Below are 19,287 nucleotides of genomic sequence, written 5' to 3'. Positions count from 1 at the left end.
ACGGTAACACGTGGCATAGCTATATAAAGATATTTGATGAAGATACACTGTTTTTTTACAGACTGATATCTATTTCAGATATATTTAATGCAGCAACTAGCCATTATATTAAAAAAACTATATTAATGTCTACAATGAAACAGGGTGAATTTTTTCTTATAACCTTTATTAAAATATTTTTTTAATTATTGTGAACTAGTCTTTTTTTACGCAAGTCTTGTTTTAGACTGTAGGTTGAGATATTTCTGGAGTAAAGATGTTACCATTACAGTGTCAAGGGTTGTGTGTGTGTTCGATCTCGTTGCTGAGAACCGTAAGGACTGAAGGTTTCTTCATGTTTGTACTGAGCCCGACAAGCTGGCGCGAGAACAGGAAGTGCTGCTAGGACAGGCTCAGCTAGCCAGCTACTTTTAGTCAGATAGCTTAGCTTGGCATCTATTTCATACGTTACGATGGGTCTGTTCGGCAGAACACCGGAGAAACCACCAAAAGACCTGGTGAGTTGTGACTGCTGAAGAGCAGGCTTGTCTCTCAGATTTTTGTCCATAGTAAGGAAATACATCAGTGTCTTTTGCTAACAATGCTAATGTTAGCTCTCCGTTTAAGTAGGCTTGGCCCGTCCTAGCTGTTGATACTTCTTGCTAACTGGATAGCTGGTGTATAAATATATGGTTAAAATAAACTGCAACTCCACGCGTCCTTAACTTGAACCATTTCCACTGCATTAAATGTTTATTTAATCATTTCTTTTTGATTAGCCTGTGTGCTCTGTAATGGAACGCAAGCCAGTTAGCATACAAGCTAGCATATGTCTTCTGTCAGTCACTTCAGTGTAAACAAACACAGATTGCGCTCTCGTCAGCTAACAAAGGGATCTGTTGCTAACGTCTGATGTTATAAACATAATTAAATGGTAACTTCTTATATATTGTAACTGTTAAGCGAATGTTATTGCAGTTTTGAATAACACGATGTATGATTTCAGGTCAATGAATGGTCTCAGAAAGTTAGGAAGGAAATAAGGTTGATTGACAGACAAATTCGAGGTAAGATACTGTCAGCATGTGACACTACAGAACTGTAAATTAAAGTTTATTTAAGTAGTGTACTGTTATTTGGCAAATAATAAATTAAATATGTGTGTTGTGTAATTTTAAGGTAACTCCTATTTGTTTCAGATATTCAAAGAGAACAGGAAAAAGTCAAACGATCCATCAAAGATGCTGCCAAAAAGGGCCAGAAAGATGTGTGTGTGGTCCTTGCAAAGGAGATGATACAGTCAAAACGGGCTGTCACAAAACTTTATGCTTCCAAAGCCCAAATGAACTCCGTGCTTCTTAGCATGAAGAATCAACTTGGTGAGTTTTTGGGAATGTTTTCCTTTGATCAAACAGTCTGTTATTCTGTCACCAAACTTAATGTTCCGCTCTGTCAGTGATGAAATGTATTTGTGTGTTTCTAGCGGTACTACGTGTAGCAGGGTCCCTTCAGAAGAGCACAGAGGTCATGAAAGCCATGCAGAGTCTTGTCAAAGTCCCAGAGATCCAGGCCACCATGAGGGAATTATCAAAAGAAATGATGAAGGTCAGCAGTCATCTAATATAAATAGATCCTATTACAGTCAAGCTACTGCACGGAAAAGAGCTGACTCTGTTTACAATTTACTAGAAAGTCTTTCAAAGAAAAAGTTGCTGTACTTTCTGTCTCATTTATCTTTTAGGCTGGTATCATTGAAGAGATGCTGGAAGACACATTTGAGAGCATGGAAGACGGAGAAGAGATGGAGGAGGCAGCAACAGAGGAAGTTGACAGGATTCTCTTTGAGATCACAGCAGGTGAAGGGATCTGTAAAACTAAATCACAGTACAAAGATGTATACAAACTGTATTATTAACAGCTAGGTGTGTACTTAAGAACGAAAGAAGGCATTGGTACTGGTACTGGTAATTCCAGCTACTCTAGGTTAAACTAGCAGGCATGAAAAGTGCTATTGAGCCATATGTAAAACCATCCTAAAACCTTTGGTCCTCTTTGCCCTGCTAGGTGCCCTTGGCAAAGCACCAAGCAAAGTCACAGACGCCCTACCTGAAATGGAGCCTGCTGGAGCCACCGCAGCCTCAGAAGACGAGGAAGAGGAAGATATTGAAGCAATGCAGTCAAGATTGGCAGCTCTGAGGAGCTAAGGTGAACTGCCACTGTTCTGTCTGTCAAAGTCAGTTTGCACGCTCCAAAAAGGACAGAGGTGATTCTGATGCAGGCTTTACAGTGCTTTACTCTTTGCTTCATATTATAATTTCACATAATCATTTGGGGTTAGCTTTGTGCTGTTACTGTTTTTTTATTTAGAGTAACTGTTCTACTCAGCCAGAAGAAAATGTGGATTTGCTTCTTTGTCTTTTATTATCAGGGTTAACTCTTGATAAGTCTTTATTATCCAAAGTCAGATAGAAGGTTTAAGAAGGTGTACATAATGTAAGTATGAAAAGCCTGCAGTGCCTACAGTGCTTCACATTTGTCTTTTTTCTGTCCTAACGTATGGACTGGTTATGGAGGTACTTGGGTGCATATGATTGACAAACTTGATAAGTCATGGTCAAGATCACTATTCAACTGTAGTTTTAATTTCCTAGAATACATTTTTGTAAGCAACAGCTGTTCTGTTCATCAGTAATTAGCCTACAATATTTAAAACACTAGAGGTGATGAGAGGGTTCACTTTTGATAGCTAATCTTCTGTACAGTCACAATGTGTGTGTTATATATGTGTTCATATGTTAAGTACACTCATCAGAAAAGTGCACGCATACTATCCTAACCCTTTTTTTGCATTAGCAGTCAACTAAAAGTGTTCAATGTTTGGCTTTGTATCATCATCGAGTTTATCTCAGCAGGAAGTTGATGCAGAGGAAATAGGAAAAGTTGATTAGTGCAGAACCTGTGTATTGTGGAGGTATTGTGTGTTTTATTTTTTCTATGTCAAAGATAAATGATAACAAATAAACTTTTAAGAATGAGGACAACAATTACTAATAAGATATCTATGATTAGGCCCACTGTGTTAATCATTCATATTTCTGCCTCATTATCTTTGCACATGCTAGGTCTGGTTTTATCCTATTTTATCTCTGAGTAATCCCTTGTGGTATGTGAACCTGCCAGCTAGCAGCAACAGCCTGCTCAGCAGGTCAGAAACTGTACTATACACACAATTTAGAGCTGTCAACACAAACAGCTGTCTGTCAGAGAACGGCTTGATCAGCAGTTCTGAAGAATTAAACTTTATCAACACTTAAAAGTTGCTGCTTTTCCTAATCCTGTGTGACCACTAAAGAAATAGACATTTTACAAAGTAAGATGATAAAGGTAAGTTTTGGAGAGGAGTGGTGCTTTTTGAATGGGAGCAGCTTTCGGATCCATTCCCTTGGTTCTAAAATGGACAAAAGGATTAGGTTTCTACCAGCCGCAACCCTCCCTCAGCAGCTTTTATATTGTACTGTAACAAAACCTCACCTCTGTTCTCTGGCTTCAGTTTGTAGGCCAAAGGCTGGACAAAGGTGAGGCACCATGGCTCTAACATTGCAGGTGTTCTCCGGTTAAAGACCAGGAGTCAGGAATTTCAAGGCCTGTTAATTATCACTGTAAACATATTATGACCTGCTACACATCTTCTTCACTATGAAGTAAATTTATCAATATAAGATTTGTCATCAATATGTCTACATCTGGATTTACAGTTGGTTGTTTTATCTGTCAACATTTATGGTTAGAAATGTGACGTTTGTTCATTATTTCAGTTAACTAACAAAATATTAACCATTATATGTCCAGTGTTCTGTAACAAAGTGGATTTTTTTTTAGCTTTGTGTTGAATATAGGACACATGCGTACTCATGGTCAAATCAGAAGACTAAATAAAACAATGAACAGGAGCAGCTATACACATAACTGAATTAAATTACAGTTTAAAATGTCCCTTTTGAAAACTGGTGGGAGACAGATTCAGGACCTTTTGGTTCTGCTCAGCTGTTCTGCGCGCTGGCAGGCTGAGTAGCCTCTGTCCTGCCTGAGCAATACAACACTGCCATCTATGGACACAGCCCGCTCACTGTTTACCATCACGTTGCCGCCTGTGTGCGTCCAGACGCCGCCGCCTCGGACGCGCCTGTCATCTGGAGGAAACTCCTCCCCGCAGACAGCGCTGTCCTGTCGCCTTTCCAGCGCAATGGTCTCCTGGATCATCTCTAGACTTGTGGTGTAAGTCATTTTCATTTTGTGTTTATTCCTTGACACAGACAGGATGTAAATAAAATGCAGCTTCTGGTTGTTGCAGGTGGCCGGTTTGAGGCGCTCTTTGATGGGCGCACAAGCGGCGCGCTTTGCAAGCCCCCGCATTTTTTTTGTATGGATGTATGTGTAATATTTAGTCAGAATCAAACGTTTACGTGGAAAGAAACCAGCTGTCCGTCTGTTAATTGTTGACTGAAAACAGCTCGTATTTTACAGGATTGTACTTTGCCATCAGAGCAGGAATGCTGCGCTGGGCCTGTGCTGTATTTCTAAACGGCTGGCAGCGCTCAGCATTCGTTGTGTTTATCAAATAGATGTTTTATTATACAAACAAAGAGATGACGTGTTTAACTGAATAATCTGCTCTCGTGATAAAAAAATGAGTCAGATTCGGGAATCAATGGCGTCAGAAATACAAATGTCACAGAGCGGCGAGCTGTCTGAACAACAGGAGCAATATTCCCTGTTGATGTCCCGTATTGGAAAAAAAAAACAAAGGGATGGGTCAGCGCTCTCAGGTTACACTTCAAGTGTGATTCATGTTGTAACAGTGTGTAGATATTCTTTTAATGTCAAAGTTGAAAAGACATAATAGTATTATTAGAGTCAGTTATTTTTACCTGCACTAAGTATGAATCAGCAGCCTGTGTGGGGGCATACTATCAGGATCCAAACCTGAAAATAGTGAAGCAATTACATTTAGAGGAATAGATCCTGTTACATAGTTGGACTGCCTTTGCTCTGGCTGTTAAAACCTGGTTATGTAGGTCATTTTGAATGAGGCAGAAAGGTTTAGTTGTCGGATCTTTTGAGTGTCCTTGTGTTTTTGTAAACTCTGTTAGAGCACAGTTAGTCGGCCAGAGAGCTGCAACATGATGTGGGTCAGTAATTTGATCAGGTCGCACTCACAGCTGTTGCCTGGTTGTGTAGCACTTTAACATGCAGACTCCTATCTCTGTGCAGAGACCCAGCAGCATGCACAGGTGTCTGTAGAAATGTAAAGAAAAAGACAACACATGCGAGCTAAATTTACCTCAGGCATGGGGGCCTTGTCAGCTGCCTGTTACAGGTAGACTGGGCTGACGTGATGCTAACAGTTGTTAAAGAGCTGCCGTGTATTTGCTGATCTTATCCATCTTTACTTTGGCTGCAGAGGGCTCATAGATTGTGTGTTCACATCCACATTACTTTCCTGATTTTGTATCATATTCAGGGCACAGTGACACATTGATACAGATTGATGGTTGTGTCTGTTTAGCAGCAGAGAATCTTCTGGATAAGATTTTTACAAGCAACAATAACCTGATTTCTGAAACTAGGATAGAATGTTTACTTGTGCAACACATAATCAGAATGCTCCTAGACCTAATCATGTCCAGGGTGCACATGTAAACACAATCATATCATCATAATAATCATGATGTATGTGTCAGTGTGATTCTAAATGGAGCTGAAAGGCACACCCTCTGTCTTTCAGACTTGTGTTTGGTACACTATACCCTGCGTACTCATCATATAAAGCTGTGAAGTCGAAAGATGTGAAAGAATATGTGAGTATTCCATTTTAAAGCGCACACACTCATGAATATAGTAACACAATGGTTTATGTGTAGCTACATTAACGGTTCCCTGACGTTGCAGGTAAAATGGATGATGTACTGGATAATATTCGCCCTGTTCACGACTGTGGAGGCATTTACAGATATGTTTGTTTGCTGGTAAGTGGCTTTGAAATGTTAAGATTACGTATTAGTACCACAGAGGGTTAAAAACATGTTACATATCATGTTTTTTTGCTGTCTTCATTGCAGGCTTCCTTTCTACTATGAACTGAAGATAGCCTTTTTGGTGTGGCTGCTGTCCCCTTACACTAAGGGCTCCAGTGTGCTATACAGGAAGTTTGTTCATCCCACGCTTTCCTCAAAAGAAAAGGTGAAATCCCTTTCCTTTTGTTGTATCTTTCGTTGCTTCCTCTGGTGCAGATAAAGGAAAGGCTGAGGTAAAAACATTCTGTCCAGGCTTTAAGGTAGTCCGCATGGTTTTGTCACTAATAGAATTTGAGCTTTGTGACGGTGTCCAAAACAAAAGTTCCTTTGTGCCAGTTCAATTTTCCACTTTATCTGTTTAAAATGTGTTTGCTGGACAGGGCAGAAGAAATGTCATGGTGTTCTTCCATTTCACTTTTCTGTCGTTTTTCTATGTGAGAGTCAGAAAACAAGAGATTCTAAAAGATCAAAAGTCACAGAAAGAAATGGCTCAGCCAGCAGGAAGGCCACAAGAAACGGCCATTGACACTGTGCATAAAACCAGTTACACAATAACAGACGGCCTGTTCATGTGATTCCTCCCCTTGTTTCAGGACATCGATGACTACATCTGCCATGCAAAGGACAAAAGCTATGACACGCTGGTGCATTTTGGGAGAAAGGGGCTGAATGTTGCAGCCACAGCTGCAGTCATGGCTGCAACAAAGGTAGTGCAGACTCCGAACATTTGTTTTGTACTGACCTGGGAGTACATTGTGGATACTGTTGTTTTACAGCTATTGACATAAAGTAGAGTGTCTGTTTAATGCTTGTTTTTGAACATGAAAGACAATAGCTTTTGTAACATTTATTGATTTATCACCCTCAATATATGGATACATTGCTGTTGACACTGTAGTGAAATCCTGGTGTTTCCTGTTTCAGGGCCAGGGAGTTCTGTCAGACAGGTTAAGGAGCTTCAGCATGCAGGATCTGTCTTCCTACCAGTCTGACCCTGTTAACACCGGCCCCGGCACTGGCACTGCACAGCCTGCAGCAGCACAGCAGCGGACCAGAGCTATGATGCGCAGCAAGTCGGAGAGCTACAACAAGGGTGAGGAGACTTTTTATGGCATGCTGACATCTAACCCAAAAACTAAAAGCCACTGAAGAGATTGACTTTCAACAAGCAGTATTGTTATGAAGGCATATAAAATAAACATCAGTTTCATAACATGACATATCGATACAAATGGTCACAATAATGGGTCTTCTCTGAGCACATCAACCGTAATGGAGCCATTACAAAGCCATAGCGGTGCCTGTTTGGTTTGTTTTAGACAAATTATCATGTCAGTATCTGCCTTCCTGTTCAAGCTTGTACAAGCCCACATATATTGTTTAGTACCTCTGCTTTCCTGAGTGGCCCCCTGACCTCAGTCCCGCTTTCCTGTTTGGAGCAGGTCAGGCCTGACTGGGCTGCCAGGCTCACCATCCTGTGATGAAGCTCACATGTAGCTGGAGGGATTTGTTCCTACTTCAGCATCATGTGGAAACAGTTGTTGTTTGTCAATTTTTTTACATATAATTATTCCTTTGTAAACATAAAATTTAGACAGTTTTTTACAGTTGTACACAGTTGTGGACAGAAACATGTGTAGATGTACTTTTTATTCATTATTGGGGAAAGATAGCGTTTCCTGTAAACCTGGAAGTAGCCTTTTTTGGATATACTGTTATTCTGCAGATACTGAGAAGAAGAACACAGAAGATTTAATGTAGGACAAGGCCTTGTTATTCTTGTTTGTGCTACGACAAATTGGCTCCTGCCAATCATTCTGTCTGGCCTCTGCTCCATGGTCTGTTGAATGATAACCTATAATGATATGAACTCTCATATTCCTTAGCTGACCAAAATCAGCTGCAGCTCTACAGCAATTACACAAGAAACTATGGAATAGCTTAGATTTACATGTTCCTTCCTGCCATCATTCTTCCACGGTACAGACTTTGACATGACAGAATATGAAGTGTTGGACCACAGAGCCTTTCTGTCCCAGACAACTTCTGAGTCCGAGTCCACACCCATTACACCCTCTATGACGCCTCAGTCCACCCCACCCTCCACACCCTCACCGCCTCCCACACCATCTCCACCTCCACCTCCAACTCCGACAGCTCCGGAGCAGCCTGAGGAGGTGGGGAAAGGAACACAGGCAGCATCGAGCTCTCCGCAGCTCCGGCTGATTAAGAGGAAGGCTCCCGAGGTACACGGCCTTGTCGGCGTGGCTGCTCTGCTGCTGCCTGATTCTAACTGCCCCTTGAGAGTGGTGATTTACTCACTGATTTACTAATTTCTACTGCCGCGTGGCTAAATGAATCATCACGGTTCAGTACCTATACAAATGTGGAGAGTCTTGCTGATGGCATTTTACTGATGCATTAACTTTTAGTGGTATTTCAAACGAATGTGTGATTGCTGTGGCCCCCTTGTTTGGAAGTATGGCATGGGAAATATCCAAACATGGGTGACATTATGACTTCCAGTATATTTCACCCAGCAGAATAACTTGTGAAATATTTCCCTGGAATGTTCATTCAAAGATCTAATATCTGTTTGTTTGGTGTGCCAATAAAATGGCAATTTTAAAGGATAAATCTGGCAACAAACTATTTTTCCTAATGAATGTAACTATGTTGCTAAAACTTAGACACTCCTTGTTTATTTTGGTTTAATGAAAGTATGAAAAATATAAAATAATGCCAGCTGTATCCTTTAAATGCTCATCCTTGCAGCCATTACTCGACTAACCACCACCCACTTCTTGTTTCTGTCCTCCCTTTCAGCCGCCTGTTAGAATCTTGAGGCCTCTCACAAGATCCAGGAGTGCTCTTTCATCCAACAATGAAGCCATGTGAAACTGTCCTCAAGACTAATCCAGCTGCCTTTGCTGCAAGAAGTAAAAATAGTGAATGGCCAAAAGCTACATGACTGAAGCCTAGCTTTGGAATAAGGTATTACCAAAGTGACCTATGATGACCCCTCTATAAACAGTAGTAGTTTAAAAAATGAGGTTTGTGACATTGAGACAAAAGAGTGAATGGGCCCCATGCTGACTGACACTTTTATTTGTGGGTTATCAAATATGTATTTATGTACAGTTACGTGTGTTCTTCATCTTTATGAATTGTTTTAATATATCAGGTCTGGGTAGGAAATTACATGTGTGTCTTCCCAGTCATTAGTCCGTCTAGAATGTACTGTCACTGAATACTCCAGCTGCCCCTGAGAGTGAGACACTCACTGTAAGAGAATGTGATAAGCCAAGGATCAACAGGCAAGGCTGTTTTTAACCCTATTAAATCTGTTCTGGAGAAACATGAAATGATAAGCCTATATTTGTAGTCATGGAAACTCAGCTTGCAGTGGCAGACACTATTCTGTTATTTACCTCTCTCTCCGAGCCTTAAAAAAAGAGATAGCAGAGACATAGATGTCTATTTCCAACACGATGTTATCATTCAATCATCATTTGCACTAGAATATCAATGACTGCCCTCAGTACTGAAATGGTCAAATTACTGAAAATAACCTAAAATAAATTAGTAGGTGAAATTATTATTCATAATTTTCATTATTATTGTTGGATAATCCTTCTGTTGTAAAGTAGTAGTTACTTGTGTCACAAGTCATCAGTGTCACATTTAAAAAAAAAAGAGGTTTTCTCAGTGGAGCAGACTGTTTTTTGACAATCTACTGTTGAGTTCTGTCATTTGATTCAAACATAATGTGGCATATTAAAGGCCAATTAAGAGTAAGTCACTCCAGCTGTAGCAGAAATATATAACATGATTATTTACTGTATATGAACATGGTTCCTTTCCATGTTTAAAATCACTGTGTAAAGTTTGCTATTAACTGAGCAACACTAAACTCAACGTTCTTACCTTTACTTGCTTCAGCTGTTTTTTTTTGTTGTTTTTTTTCGAGATGGTTTGCTGGTTGTCAAACTTGCATTTAAGTTAATAGTGCATGGTGATGCATTCTAAGTTTTCATCTTGTACTTTATTCACTGAGCCTGGCAAAGTTTTACACAAACTATCACTGTGCCAGTGGATGATGGACAGACCTGCACAGTAGATTTTCATCATTGTGTCTGCATCATTTATTGGTGGTCTGAAGTTTGAAACTAGAGCTTCTCAGGTACAACTGTTCTGTTTACACGTCATTCACTCTGATGTTGTAGATACACTTATTATGCACATGAAATGTAATTTTAATGGATAAATGGTTAAAAAAAGATCTAATTATGTGTTTCAGCGTTAGTAATATCAGTGTTAGTGTTGGGGGTGACTTCTGTTGATTACAATTCATGCAAAGTAAAAAAAAATGTTGCTATATTGCAGATTTGTACACTTGTGAATAGATTGATAAACTCATCACTGCATGTTTGTTATTCATTTTATTTCTTAAGTGGTTTTGTGTGAAGCCGTTGGCCTCTTCTGATGCCTTGGTGGTAAACAGTGAATTCTTTGCTGAACACAAAATGTTAGGACTCTCAGTTAGCTATACATGCAAAGAACATGTCTTATTTACAAGTAAATCAGCCACTTTATTCATCCAGAGACACAATTTAGCTTACTAACCTAAGATTTATTTTTCTGGCAGGCCAGAATGTCAAAAGAGTTTCAGTTTGATTGTGAGTTATATAACAAAAAGCAGTGATGTGAGGTCACAATGGTTTAATCAATTTATTGTTCCAGTAATATAAATATTTCTGTTGGTTAAATCAATTTACATCCATTAAATATAAAGCAAAACTTTGACTTGTGTGTATTTATTGTTCAAAATAAATGAAACGTTTCATTTAACACAAAGGGGTTTATTAGATATATGTTCAACATTATATTAAAGCAGACTTGAAATTACACTTTAAGGTTGACCCGGTCGTGGTACTTCATGTACGGATCGTCGACGTACCAGTTTCTTCTTTTCCAAAAAGAGGTGGTCATCTTATCCAACAGCCTGGACTGTGTTTTGTTACAGAACACAATTTCCCTCAGGCGCTTTTTTCGGGCAGGCAGCTTCTTCCACAGTTTCTTCTTGTATCCAGCCTGTTTACAGACAAAGCTGAGAAGTTAGAATGACAACTCGATTTTTAGGTGAATGATTCTGGCATTTAAACACAAATAGAACACACCTTGCGTCTTAACCAAAGGCCACAGTGCAGCCTCTTGAACCTTTCAGTCACTGATTTTACAGACTTCCTCTTTCCCTTCTTCACACTGTAGTATGTCAGACTTCTGCTTGGCTGCTGGGTCAGACTGGGAACAATTGCTGACACCCTGTACCAACACAGAGATTGAGAATAACTATTTAAAAAAATCACTTCTGTTAAAACATAAAAATCATTCAACTAGTGATTTTAATTTTCATTCTGGACAGCTTTTACCTCTGACTCAATAAAAGTATTTATAGCATTGAAAATAATGATAGAATGCTCTGCTGCTGTAAATCACATGCATCTTGTGGATATTGTCACTCTTGTCAACTTCTACCTGAAAACTCACAAGACAAGCTCCAAACAAATGTTTTACTAATCCTGTGAAACTCTTTCCTAGAAAAAAATGACTTATTTGGGCAATAGCGGTTAATACATTGTAGACTTAACTTATAAGGGATAAGTACAGTGCCAACAATAACTTCTCTACAGTAACATGTCCTATGCACCAGAAAAAGGGAGAAAATTGAGATGTAAACTCATATCTGAGTGCTCCTCTGGGTCTTTACCGTTGCAGTGCGTTGTACCGGGGTGTCTGACACAATGCACTCCGGAGAGGAACGCAGACAGCGGCTGTAACGGAGCTGTAGAAAGGAGTAGGCTGGATGAGGGTGGAGAGCTGACAAGTTTGTGGTGTCCTTGCACACGCTGCCAAAGACAGTGGCCTCAGTAGACCTGTCAGACACAAGGACAACAAAAACATGAGGGGAGTAAAGACAAGACCTAGCCAGAGATGCTAGCTTGCTAAAGCACACAGTTAGCTACTAGTTGTACCAACAAATAGATGTGTTTAGTACAGGCACACATATTTATTATAACCCACTAAATATTTACGGAATCACAGCGAGTGAAATAAAAAAAAATATCAATGTCATATTGTGGATACACACCGGACAGCCTTCTTGCTAAGGCGGCAGCCATGTTTTCTTCTGAAGCCCTACGTAAGTACGGAGTCCGGTTTGGACAAGCTTCACTGTTAGGCAGCTACAGTACATTGCCGTGTTTAATGATTCGCGGTGCGTTACCGCCATCTAGCAATTGTAGGTAATTTTCAGATTTTGTATCCCAATTCTCTCTGTGTGTATGTGGGTTGTATAAAGTCTTGTAGCCTGCAGCTGATTTGGTCTTTTTTTATGGCTGTCACACTCAAACATGTGTGTCTGATCTTAAGATGTGACATTTGTCACAGTTTCCTCCTGGATGCTTCCCTAATGTGGAAAGAAATGCTCAGTGCGGCGGAACTACACTAGAAACACGTTTCTTATTTATTTGGTCTGACAACTGTACAGATTCCTATATCTGAATAGATGTTTGTATGTTCATTTGTCGCTGCAAGACATTAACAGGTGCAACTACTAACCACGACAGGACAAATATTTACAGATAAACAATTATAATGTTAATAATAACACCTAGGTGTGATTTCTTTTTTCTGTAGTTAACTTCCTGAGGCGTCAATCAGTTGTCCTGGAGTCTCAAACGCACCGTTTGTGGGCAGCATTTTTATACACCCTTCACTCCTGCACTTGTATGGTCTTTGTTGTCACTTCTTTGGAGACCCTGCCCTGCCACACCTATAAAACCAGCTGCTCACCTGCTAATAAACCTGCGGGCTGTCGCCAACCAAAGAACGCTCGCAGGTGAGCTAACCGTTCTTGTTTTAAAACAATCAAAAGTGACTAAACTTATCAAAGAATGTGACCAAATAACAGCGGCTACGTCTTGTTATTGCAGACTCAGGCCTATTCTGAAGTTATCATGCTAATCTGTTAGCCGTGCACCGTAACCTCATGTAATACCACTTTGTACCGCTAGTAGGACCAGATTAAGAGGCAGTATAGAGTTACAGGATTGATCAAAAATCGTTTATTCCTTGGTCAGTTTATATTGATTAACCCAGGACTAACAGAATATAATTCACAAATTAAAGTCCTCCAGATGTTCATAGCTAATACTGTGTTGTGTAGATTTTATCAATGATGCTGCTTTTGTTGGTTACATTTGTTAGCAATAGTTAATTCATGTAGAGAAACCTGGTATGATGTTGTGATTTCCATAATGAATGATGGAGAGAAGTTATGTTGTGCAAATGCATTAACTTATCTGAGGAAATTATTGATTGCTGCACCATGCCACCAAGGATGTGGTGCACCAACTGAGCAAAATGTTGTGTAAACAGCAGAAAATGTTAGAAATTAAAATCATTTTTATTTAGGTTTTAACACATAGAAATGTATCCTTTTAAAAAAGCAAGTGGAAATCCATTAAGCAAATATTTCTATGAAACAACAAACATAACATACAATAAACAAATTTAAAAACACAAACACACACAAGGCATTAACCACAGTTTACACCTCTGTCACCGAGGAATGATATGAGTTAATGTAAGCAGCCACTAGTCTACCACATGAATGCAAACTAAATCAATTGCCTCTGTAAAAAAAAAGTGCTTTTCATAAGAGAAAAGGGTTCCCACCATTCCTGGCATGCATCTTGGTTTCACCATTCCAGCATACCGCTCATAATCCAATAATGTAGTGTACAAGGGGACCATTTATCTCGGAGTGGAACAATTGTAACAGTGACAAACTATACAAATTCACAAAATAATTGACTTCTTCTTGCCTGTAACCTCTAAGTCAAATGTACCACATTAAAGGTTCTTAATGCAAGATTTAAAAAATCCTGGTCATTAGTGACACATGTCACAGTCAAGGGAATGGCAGCAGCATCCTACTGCGAGCTTTTCATTACAGTGTTTACCTGAGTAATAGTATATGATGAAGTTGCACTGAAACATTTGAAGCAGACATCAAATCTATACAGTGCAGTTCCTTTATAGCTATCTGAGCGATCTGCATGCTAGCTAGCTAAAGTACTCTGAAGCAAAATACTAGCAAACTACTGTCTCTGAGGCAACTCACTCAGGAGCAAACATAAACATGACTTCTTTTGCATTTGTAAAAAAAAAATGTCCAGTATGAAATTGCCTTGCTATAAGCAACTGAGGAAGTAGGGGAATAATAATTGGTTACCTTACCTACATATATTCAAATTCTTACATATGGAACCTTTAAAGAGCTGGTGGGTTGTCACATGATCCTGAAGGCACCAGCTTTCTGCTGTCAGTTCTTTTGTTTTGTATTATAGTGCTTCACCAGCCTGCATAAACAGGCTCTGCGTCACAGGGCAGGCCATAGTAACGACCCTGAGGTCGTTCTTTGCGTAAAAGTGGAGTCCGAGCTACTGTCAGCTCTCCATCAGTGTCTCTGCGCCGACGTAGAACCATTAAAATAATGAAGAGCAAGGCCACTGAAAAATAGACAAAGACAGAGACACCCCAGATGACATTAGAGGACAACACAGACCAGCACAAAGAGTGTATTGATATGTGGGCATGACTCCTGTTTCATTTCATTATAGCTCATTATCAGTGTGAGGGTCAAAAATAATCTGTTTCCAGTAAAACTGAAAAAGATCAGCAAAAATATATATGTTGAGCTGAAATCACAAAAGTGCTGTAAATTAAATTAGTTGCACTGCATATAGTATTTGCCATTAAAACACATGAAAGTCCTATTTAATTAGCTTAACAAGCTGACTGGACTACTTTTAGTCAGGAAGATGAAGTCAGAATGTGTAATATTATTTTACATTTATCCAACAATTGCACTTTATTACAGTCCTAGTTAGTGGAAAATACCATGGTACCAATTCTTTACACCATATTGAAATAAAGACAAAATGTATTATTGAAGAATATCTAAATAAAAACTTGACCCATACTTCTTTTGCCTGTTTTAACATATATTTTAGTATTACTACTCACCCCCTCCTCCAATAACTAACAGTGCAATAGTGACAGGAGCCAGTTCACAAGTGTCCCCTGATTTGCGGAAGAAAGTCTCCATACAGTAGCCTGGAGATAAGCTGCCCTCTGGACAGAAAGCATCACTTGGACACTGAATGGGGTTCACGTCAGGGCTCTAGGAAAACAACATGCTCTGTCACCAGACATTCAGAATATCTTTCCATTGTGCATATCTCGTGATATCAGTACTCACAGGGCAGTAGTGATTCTCTGGGCAGATATCACAGCTTTCCTGGCCCCAGTGGATTTGGTAGAAGCCACTGCCACAGATTTGACACATGGTCTGATGGGAAGCCTTGTGCATGCCTGTTCAAAACCACAATCACATTTCTTCCTGTTCCCTGTTGTAAGGTGCTCGTACAAATGACCTAATAAAACCCCATAGCTTTACACCTGCAGGATGTGCATGAATTACCTGGCCGACATGGTGTGCAGCCTCTCGCAGCAATCTGCAGAGCCTCAGTTCCTCCAGGGCACATCTGGCACTGAGAGCAACCAGATGAGCTGTCAGAGAGAAAAATACATTATTATATAAGGACAAATGACTGTGGTTTTTACGGCTGCACGTGGTTTAGATACAGTCTGAGAGAAATCACAAAGTTGTTTTTTATGTAGCTTGGTCTCACAGCACTAACAGGCACATGTGTCTGTATATTAAGAGTTATTATTATAGACCAGAATACATGGAAATGTCCAAGATCTAAATACAATATTTTAAAGCCACTGTAATTAAGCTATGGAGCTGTGGCCAGAAAGACATTACTGCCCATCATGGCAGCAGCCCAAGAACCTGCTGGTGGACACCAGCAGTGAAGGAGTATTGGCAGGCAAGCACGGACTGACCAGAGGGACTCTTTTATTAGCACAGGAGCCAAAGCTCTGTTGTAGGTGAAGTCTTGTTAACCCAAGAATCAGGATGAAAAAGCTGTGTTTGTGGTTTTTAGTCTCAACCCCCTATGGCATGTACATGAGGTCTGAAAAGACCCCCTTTACTTCTTGTTCTTGTGTGTGGCTGTAAGAGAAAACAATATGAAATAACTACATATAACATCTAGTCTGGGAATCTACAGAAATGCCTTAGATAACCTGCTGTCATACGTATCTCAGATTAACACAACAAACTTCCTAATAGTTTTCAGAGCTAATATGCCCTCAAAGCATATTACATGCTATTTATGTTTATGTGTACTTCTGATAACTCAAAGAAGCAGCTCTGCTGTGTCCGTGTGTGTGGGAGTATCTTTGCTGTGAAGTAGAGCCATGAGATGATGAAAGCATGTGATGATCAATTCGTTGGTTAGCTGAGTAATTTTCCAAACAGAGAGATATTCACACTCTGATTTCTGGATCCTGGTTACAGCACAACAACAACAACAACAATAGAAACAGGATCCTGATGACATTCAAATGAAACTTACTTGCAAAAACTCCCCAGTGCACATGGTGCACATGAAGTAGAACTCTGCTGTGATGCAAAGGAACCTGAAAGCAGTAGTGTTGAGATCTTGACATTTAAAAATGACAGGTTATTTTAATATACATAGCACAATGATGAGTTATGACTAACACACCTGGTGGACAACTTGTGCAACTTTCTTGACCAGTGTTATTATTGATGGTACCGGCAGGGCAGGGGAGGCATAATGGGCTTCCAGTGAAACTGTAAAATATACAATTACACAATTTATACAAGAAACTTACTGGTTTTGAGTAAATTGTGACATAAAAGAATGTAGAATTTCTTGGAATCATTACTTGGTGTAGAAACCCCGGTTGCAGGGCAGACACTGTTGCTGTCCAGCTAGTGGCTGATAGAACCCCCTAGAACATGGCAGGCAGGCTCCAGGGAATGCACACAGCCCAGGATCAGAACAACATGTGCACAGCAGGGTGTCTGTGAAGGGATGAGAGCTGTTTTATAGTTTTCAAAAAGTGAAGAGTAGAATGTGTTGATCCATTAATGTACTCATATATGATTGAGTAAACTAGTGGCTCCAAATCTGGCATGTTTTGTGAGGACATGTTGCAGATGACCGAAAAACGACTCACTGTTGTCGTATTGTGACCCCGGTGCACAGGGCTCACAAGAAGAAAGGTTGAAAGCCAAACAGCCTGGGGTTGTGCTGCTGAAAGTCACGGGTGTTACAGTCAGACCAGTCACATTCTCGATGATGGTGGTGTTCATCACAGCAGGAGTCAGTGTGGTCTGGCTCACCACCATGCCTGGAATAGAAGAACACTGGGTGGTTCACATGTGACATCTGGCAGGAGACAAATAAATGCACACAAAAAAAAACCCAAAATGTACTAGTAAAGTTGCAGAGCTTGTAAGAAATGGAAGCAAGAACGTTGTTTTTCAACCAGCATCTGACCTGCTGCAGAGATCATGCAAATCTAATCTGAAGATTTAAAACAGCACTGGCAATGCAATCGCAAAATATCACAAAGGATTAGCAGGACCTAAGCCTTTTTGGAGCCTTAAAGGGAAATATTTTCTCTTGTGTTAAATAATTAATTAAATTAAGTTACAAACTCTGACCACAGTCTGACTTCAAAATAGAACGAAGTCAGTATCTAAGTAAATACTTTCCCTGTTTCAGTCTGCTGCTCTGTGTTCTTTTTGAGTTTATTCTGACGTTTCCCCCCCTGAAGATCTGCTAGAACTAGTATACAGCTAAGCTATGTGAGGCAGAAACATTTTTTCTGCTTTTGTTTGGGTATTTTTAACCCATTCCACAAAATCTTAAGTTAAAGAAATGAAGCCATAATAAGCACATCAGCAAAACAGAGCCCATATTGTGGTGATAATCACATAAGCCATGTGCTTAAGTGCTTTCTTGAATACGAGCCATCCTCCTCATGAAATGCAGTTATTCAGAAAGACGGTCATGTGATTTTACTGCAGCTGCAGTCTCTCTGGGGCTGGCAACACTTCTCTCCTAAACTCTCATAAGTTGAAATGCCCACCACTGTGAGAAAACATATTTTAAAATACCACTACAGTGTGAAAAAAAATCTGCTGTTAACACTGAACATTTCTGCTCAAACAGTCACCACAGCAACGTAAAGCAAAGTGAGAAATTAACTAGAAGACAATCATCACAGATATGTCTAGATTTAGCTTTGTTATTTGAAGATTTTGTTTATTCCACAACAACCATCCACAATAAAACTGGGATAGTGATTCTAACCTCATGGTATATCTACTATGATATCCCTGTCATGATGTCTTTTGCCAGAGTTCAGCAGGATTATAGCATTTTTCTCAATATAAATCTAAACTTACCTATGAAACAAGCAGCGGCTATGGCAGGCAGAACTCTCCGACAGTCCATCCTCCAGATTACTGAGTACTACCAGCAAACAGTGTTTGTCTACAGCATTTCATCACTGACAAGTGTTCAGGCTGCCTTTGTTTTCACTGAGGTCGTCTGTAAAGCTCTCTCAGGGGAATGAGTTCTCTCATCAGTGTCATATGACAAAATACGCATCATGTGATTTTGCTTTAGAGGGGGGGAACTGAGTAAAATGGACTTGATTCAAGATCTGTTATTATGAGGAACAGCCAGCAGGGGCAGCACTTTCTCTCCAGTCATTAAAACCCTTATTCATTGGGTGCAGGAGACTGAAAACTATTTAGAATCCATTGCATAATAATTGTTTAAAACTAGAAGAAGAAGTAATAAAGTGAAAATAATAAGCTGTATACCATCACTGAAAAATGACTGCATTAATACTGTAATACTCCATTGTTTCTGGGGAGTTGTGGAGGGAGTTGTGGGGGAAATCTTCATAGGACACTTGACTGTTGAATAATAAGTGGCATGTTGTACAATACAGTATGCTATCATGTTTCCAAGGCACAGAAATAACATTGTTCCACATGAGTCATGAGTTGAAGGTCCACTTCCCTTTTTGAGCTTTGTACTGTACACATGTGCACGGTAACAGCATACAGTAACAGAGTATTAGAACTGCATTATGACACAGCTGTGGTGTGAATTCTGTGGTCTGTTGCTAAGTATTGTGGTTCTGATGTTCTGATGATGGAGGCAGGACCATGTCCACTCTGCAAAATGTTATTTTTGTATATATGTAT

At 39.8% G+C, this 19,287-nt stretch overlaps 4 protein-coding genes across 4 annotated transcripts; 2 read left to right on the top strand and 2 right to left on the bottom strand.

Moving 5' to 3' along the window:
* The first annotated feature begins 331 nt into the window (after positions 1–331).
* Positions 332–3,044, top strand: chmp3 (charged multivesicular body protein 3). The gene is made up of 6 exons (XM_028395210.1): positions 332–497; positions 986–1,046; positions 1,179–1,358; positions 1,463–1,584; positions 1,721–1,835; positions 2,044–3,044. Exons 1-6 carry the CDS (start codon positions 453–455, stop codon positions 2,181–2,183), a joined length of 663 nt encoding a protein of 220 aa, XP_028251011.1. The 5' UTR covers positions 332–452; the 3' UTR covers positions 2,184–3,044.
* Positions 3,045–4,137: 1,093 nt separating this feature from the next.
* reep1 (receptor accessory protein 1) lies at positions 4,138–10,859 on the top strand. Its single transcript, XM_028396277.1, has 8 exons — positions 4,138–4,254; positions 5,765–5,837; positions 5,929–6,005; positions 6,099–6,219; positions 6,647–6,760; positions 6,978–7,146; positions 8,040–8,299; positions 8,880–10,859. Exons 1-8 carry the CDS (start codon positions 4,223–4,225, stop codon positions 8,949–8,951), a joined length of 918 nt encoding a protein of 305 aa, XP_028252078.1. The 5' UTR covers positions 4,138–4,222; the 3' UTR covers positions 8,952–10,859.
* Positions 10,860–10,894: 35 nt separating this feature from the next.
* Positions 10,895–12,286, bottom strand: mrpl35 (mitochondrial ribosomal protein L35). Its single transcript, XM_028396279.1, has 4 exons — positions 12,205–12,286; positions 11,824–11,989; positions 11,234–11,378; positions 10,895–11,147 (listed from the first exon to the last, which is right to left on the bottom strand). Exons 1-4 carry the CDS (start codon positions 12,233–12,235, stop codon positions 10,959–10,961), a joined length of 531 nt encoding a protein of 176 aa, XP_028252080.1. The 5' UTR covers positions 12,236–12,286; the 3' UTR covers positions 10,895–10,958.
* Positions 12,287–13,647: 1,361 nt separating this feature from the next.
* LOC114427679 (multiple epidermal growth factor-like domains protein 11) lies at positions 13,648–18,626 on the bottom strand. The gene is made up of 9 exons (XM_028395864.1): positions 18,475–18,626; positions 17,238–17,411; positions 16,944–17,082; positions 16,760–16,848; positions 16,607–16,670; positions 15,604–15,692; positions 15,382–15,494; positions 15,147–15,303; positions 13,648–14,629 (listed from the first exon to the last, which is right to left on the bottom strand). The coding sequence occupies exons 1-9, from the start codon at positions 18,521–18,523 to the stop codon at positions 14,472–14,474; spliced, it is 1,032 nt and encodes a 343-aa protein (XP_028251665.1). The 5' UTR covers positions 18,524–18,626; the 3' UTR covers positions 13,648–14,471.
* Positions 18,627–19,287: the final 661 nt, after the last annotated feature.

Source organism: Parambassis ranga, chromosome 22 (assembly GCF_900634625.1).
Source record: "Parambassis ranga chromosome 22, fParRan2.1, whole genome shotgun sequence".
Taxonomy (NCBI): domain Eukaryota; kingdom Metazoa; phylum Chordata; class Actinopteri; family Ambassidae; genus Parambassis; species Parambassis ranga.
Note: the sequence above shows the minus strand (reverse complement) of the source record. Positions and strands in the feature narration are given on the sequence as shown.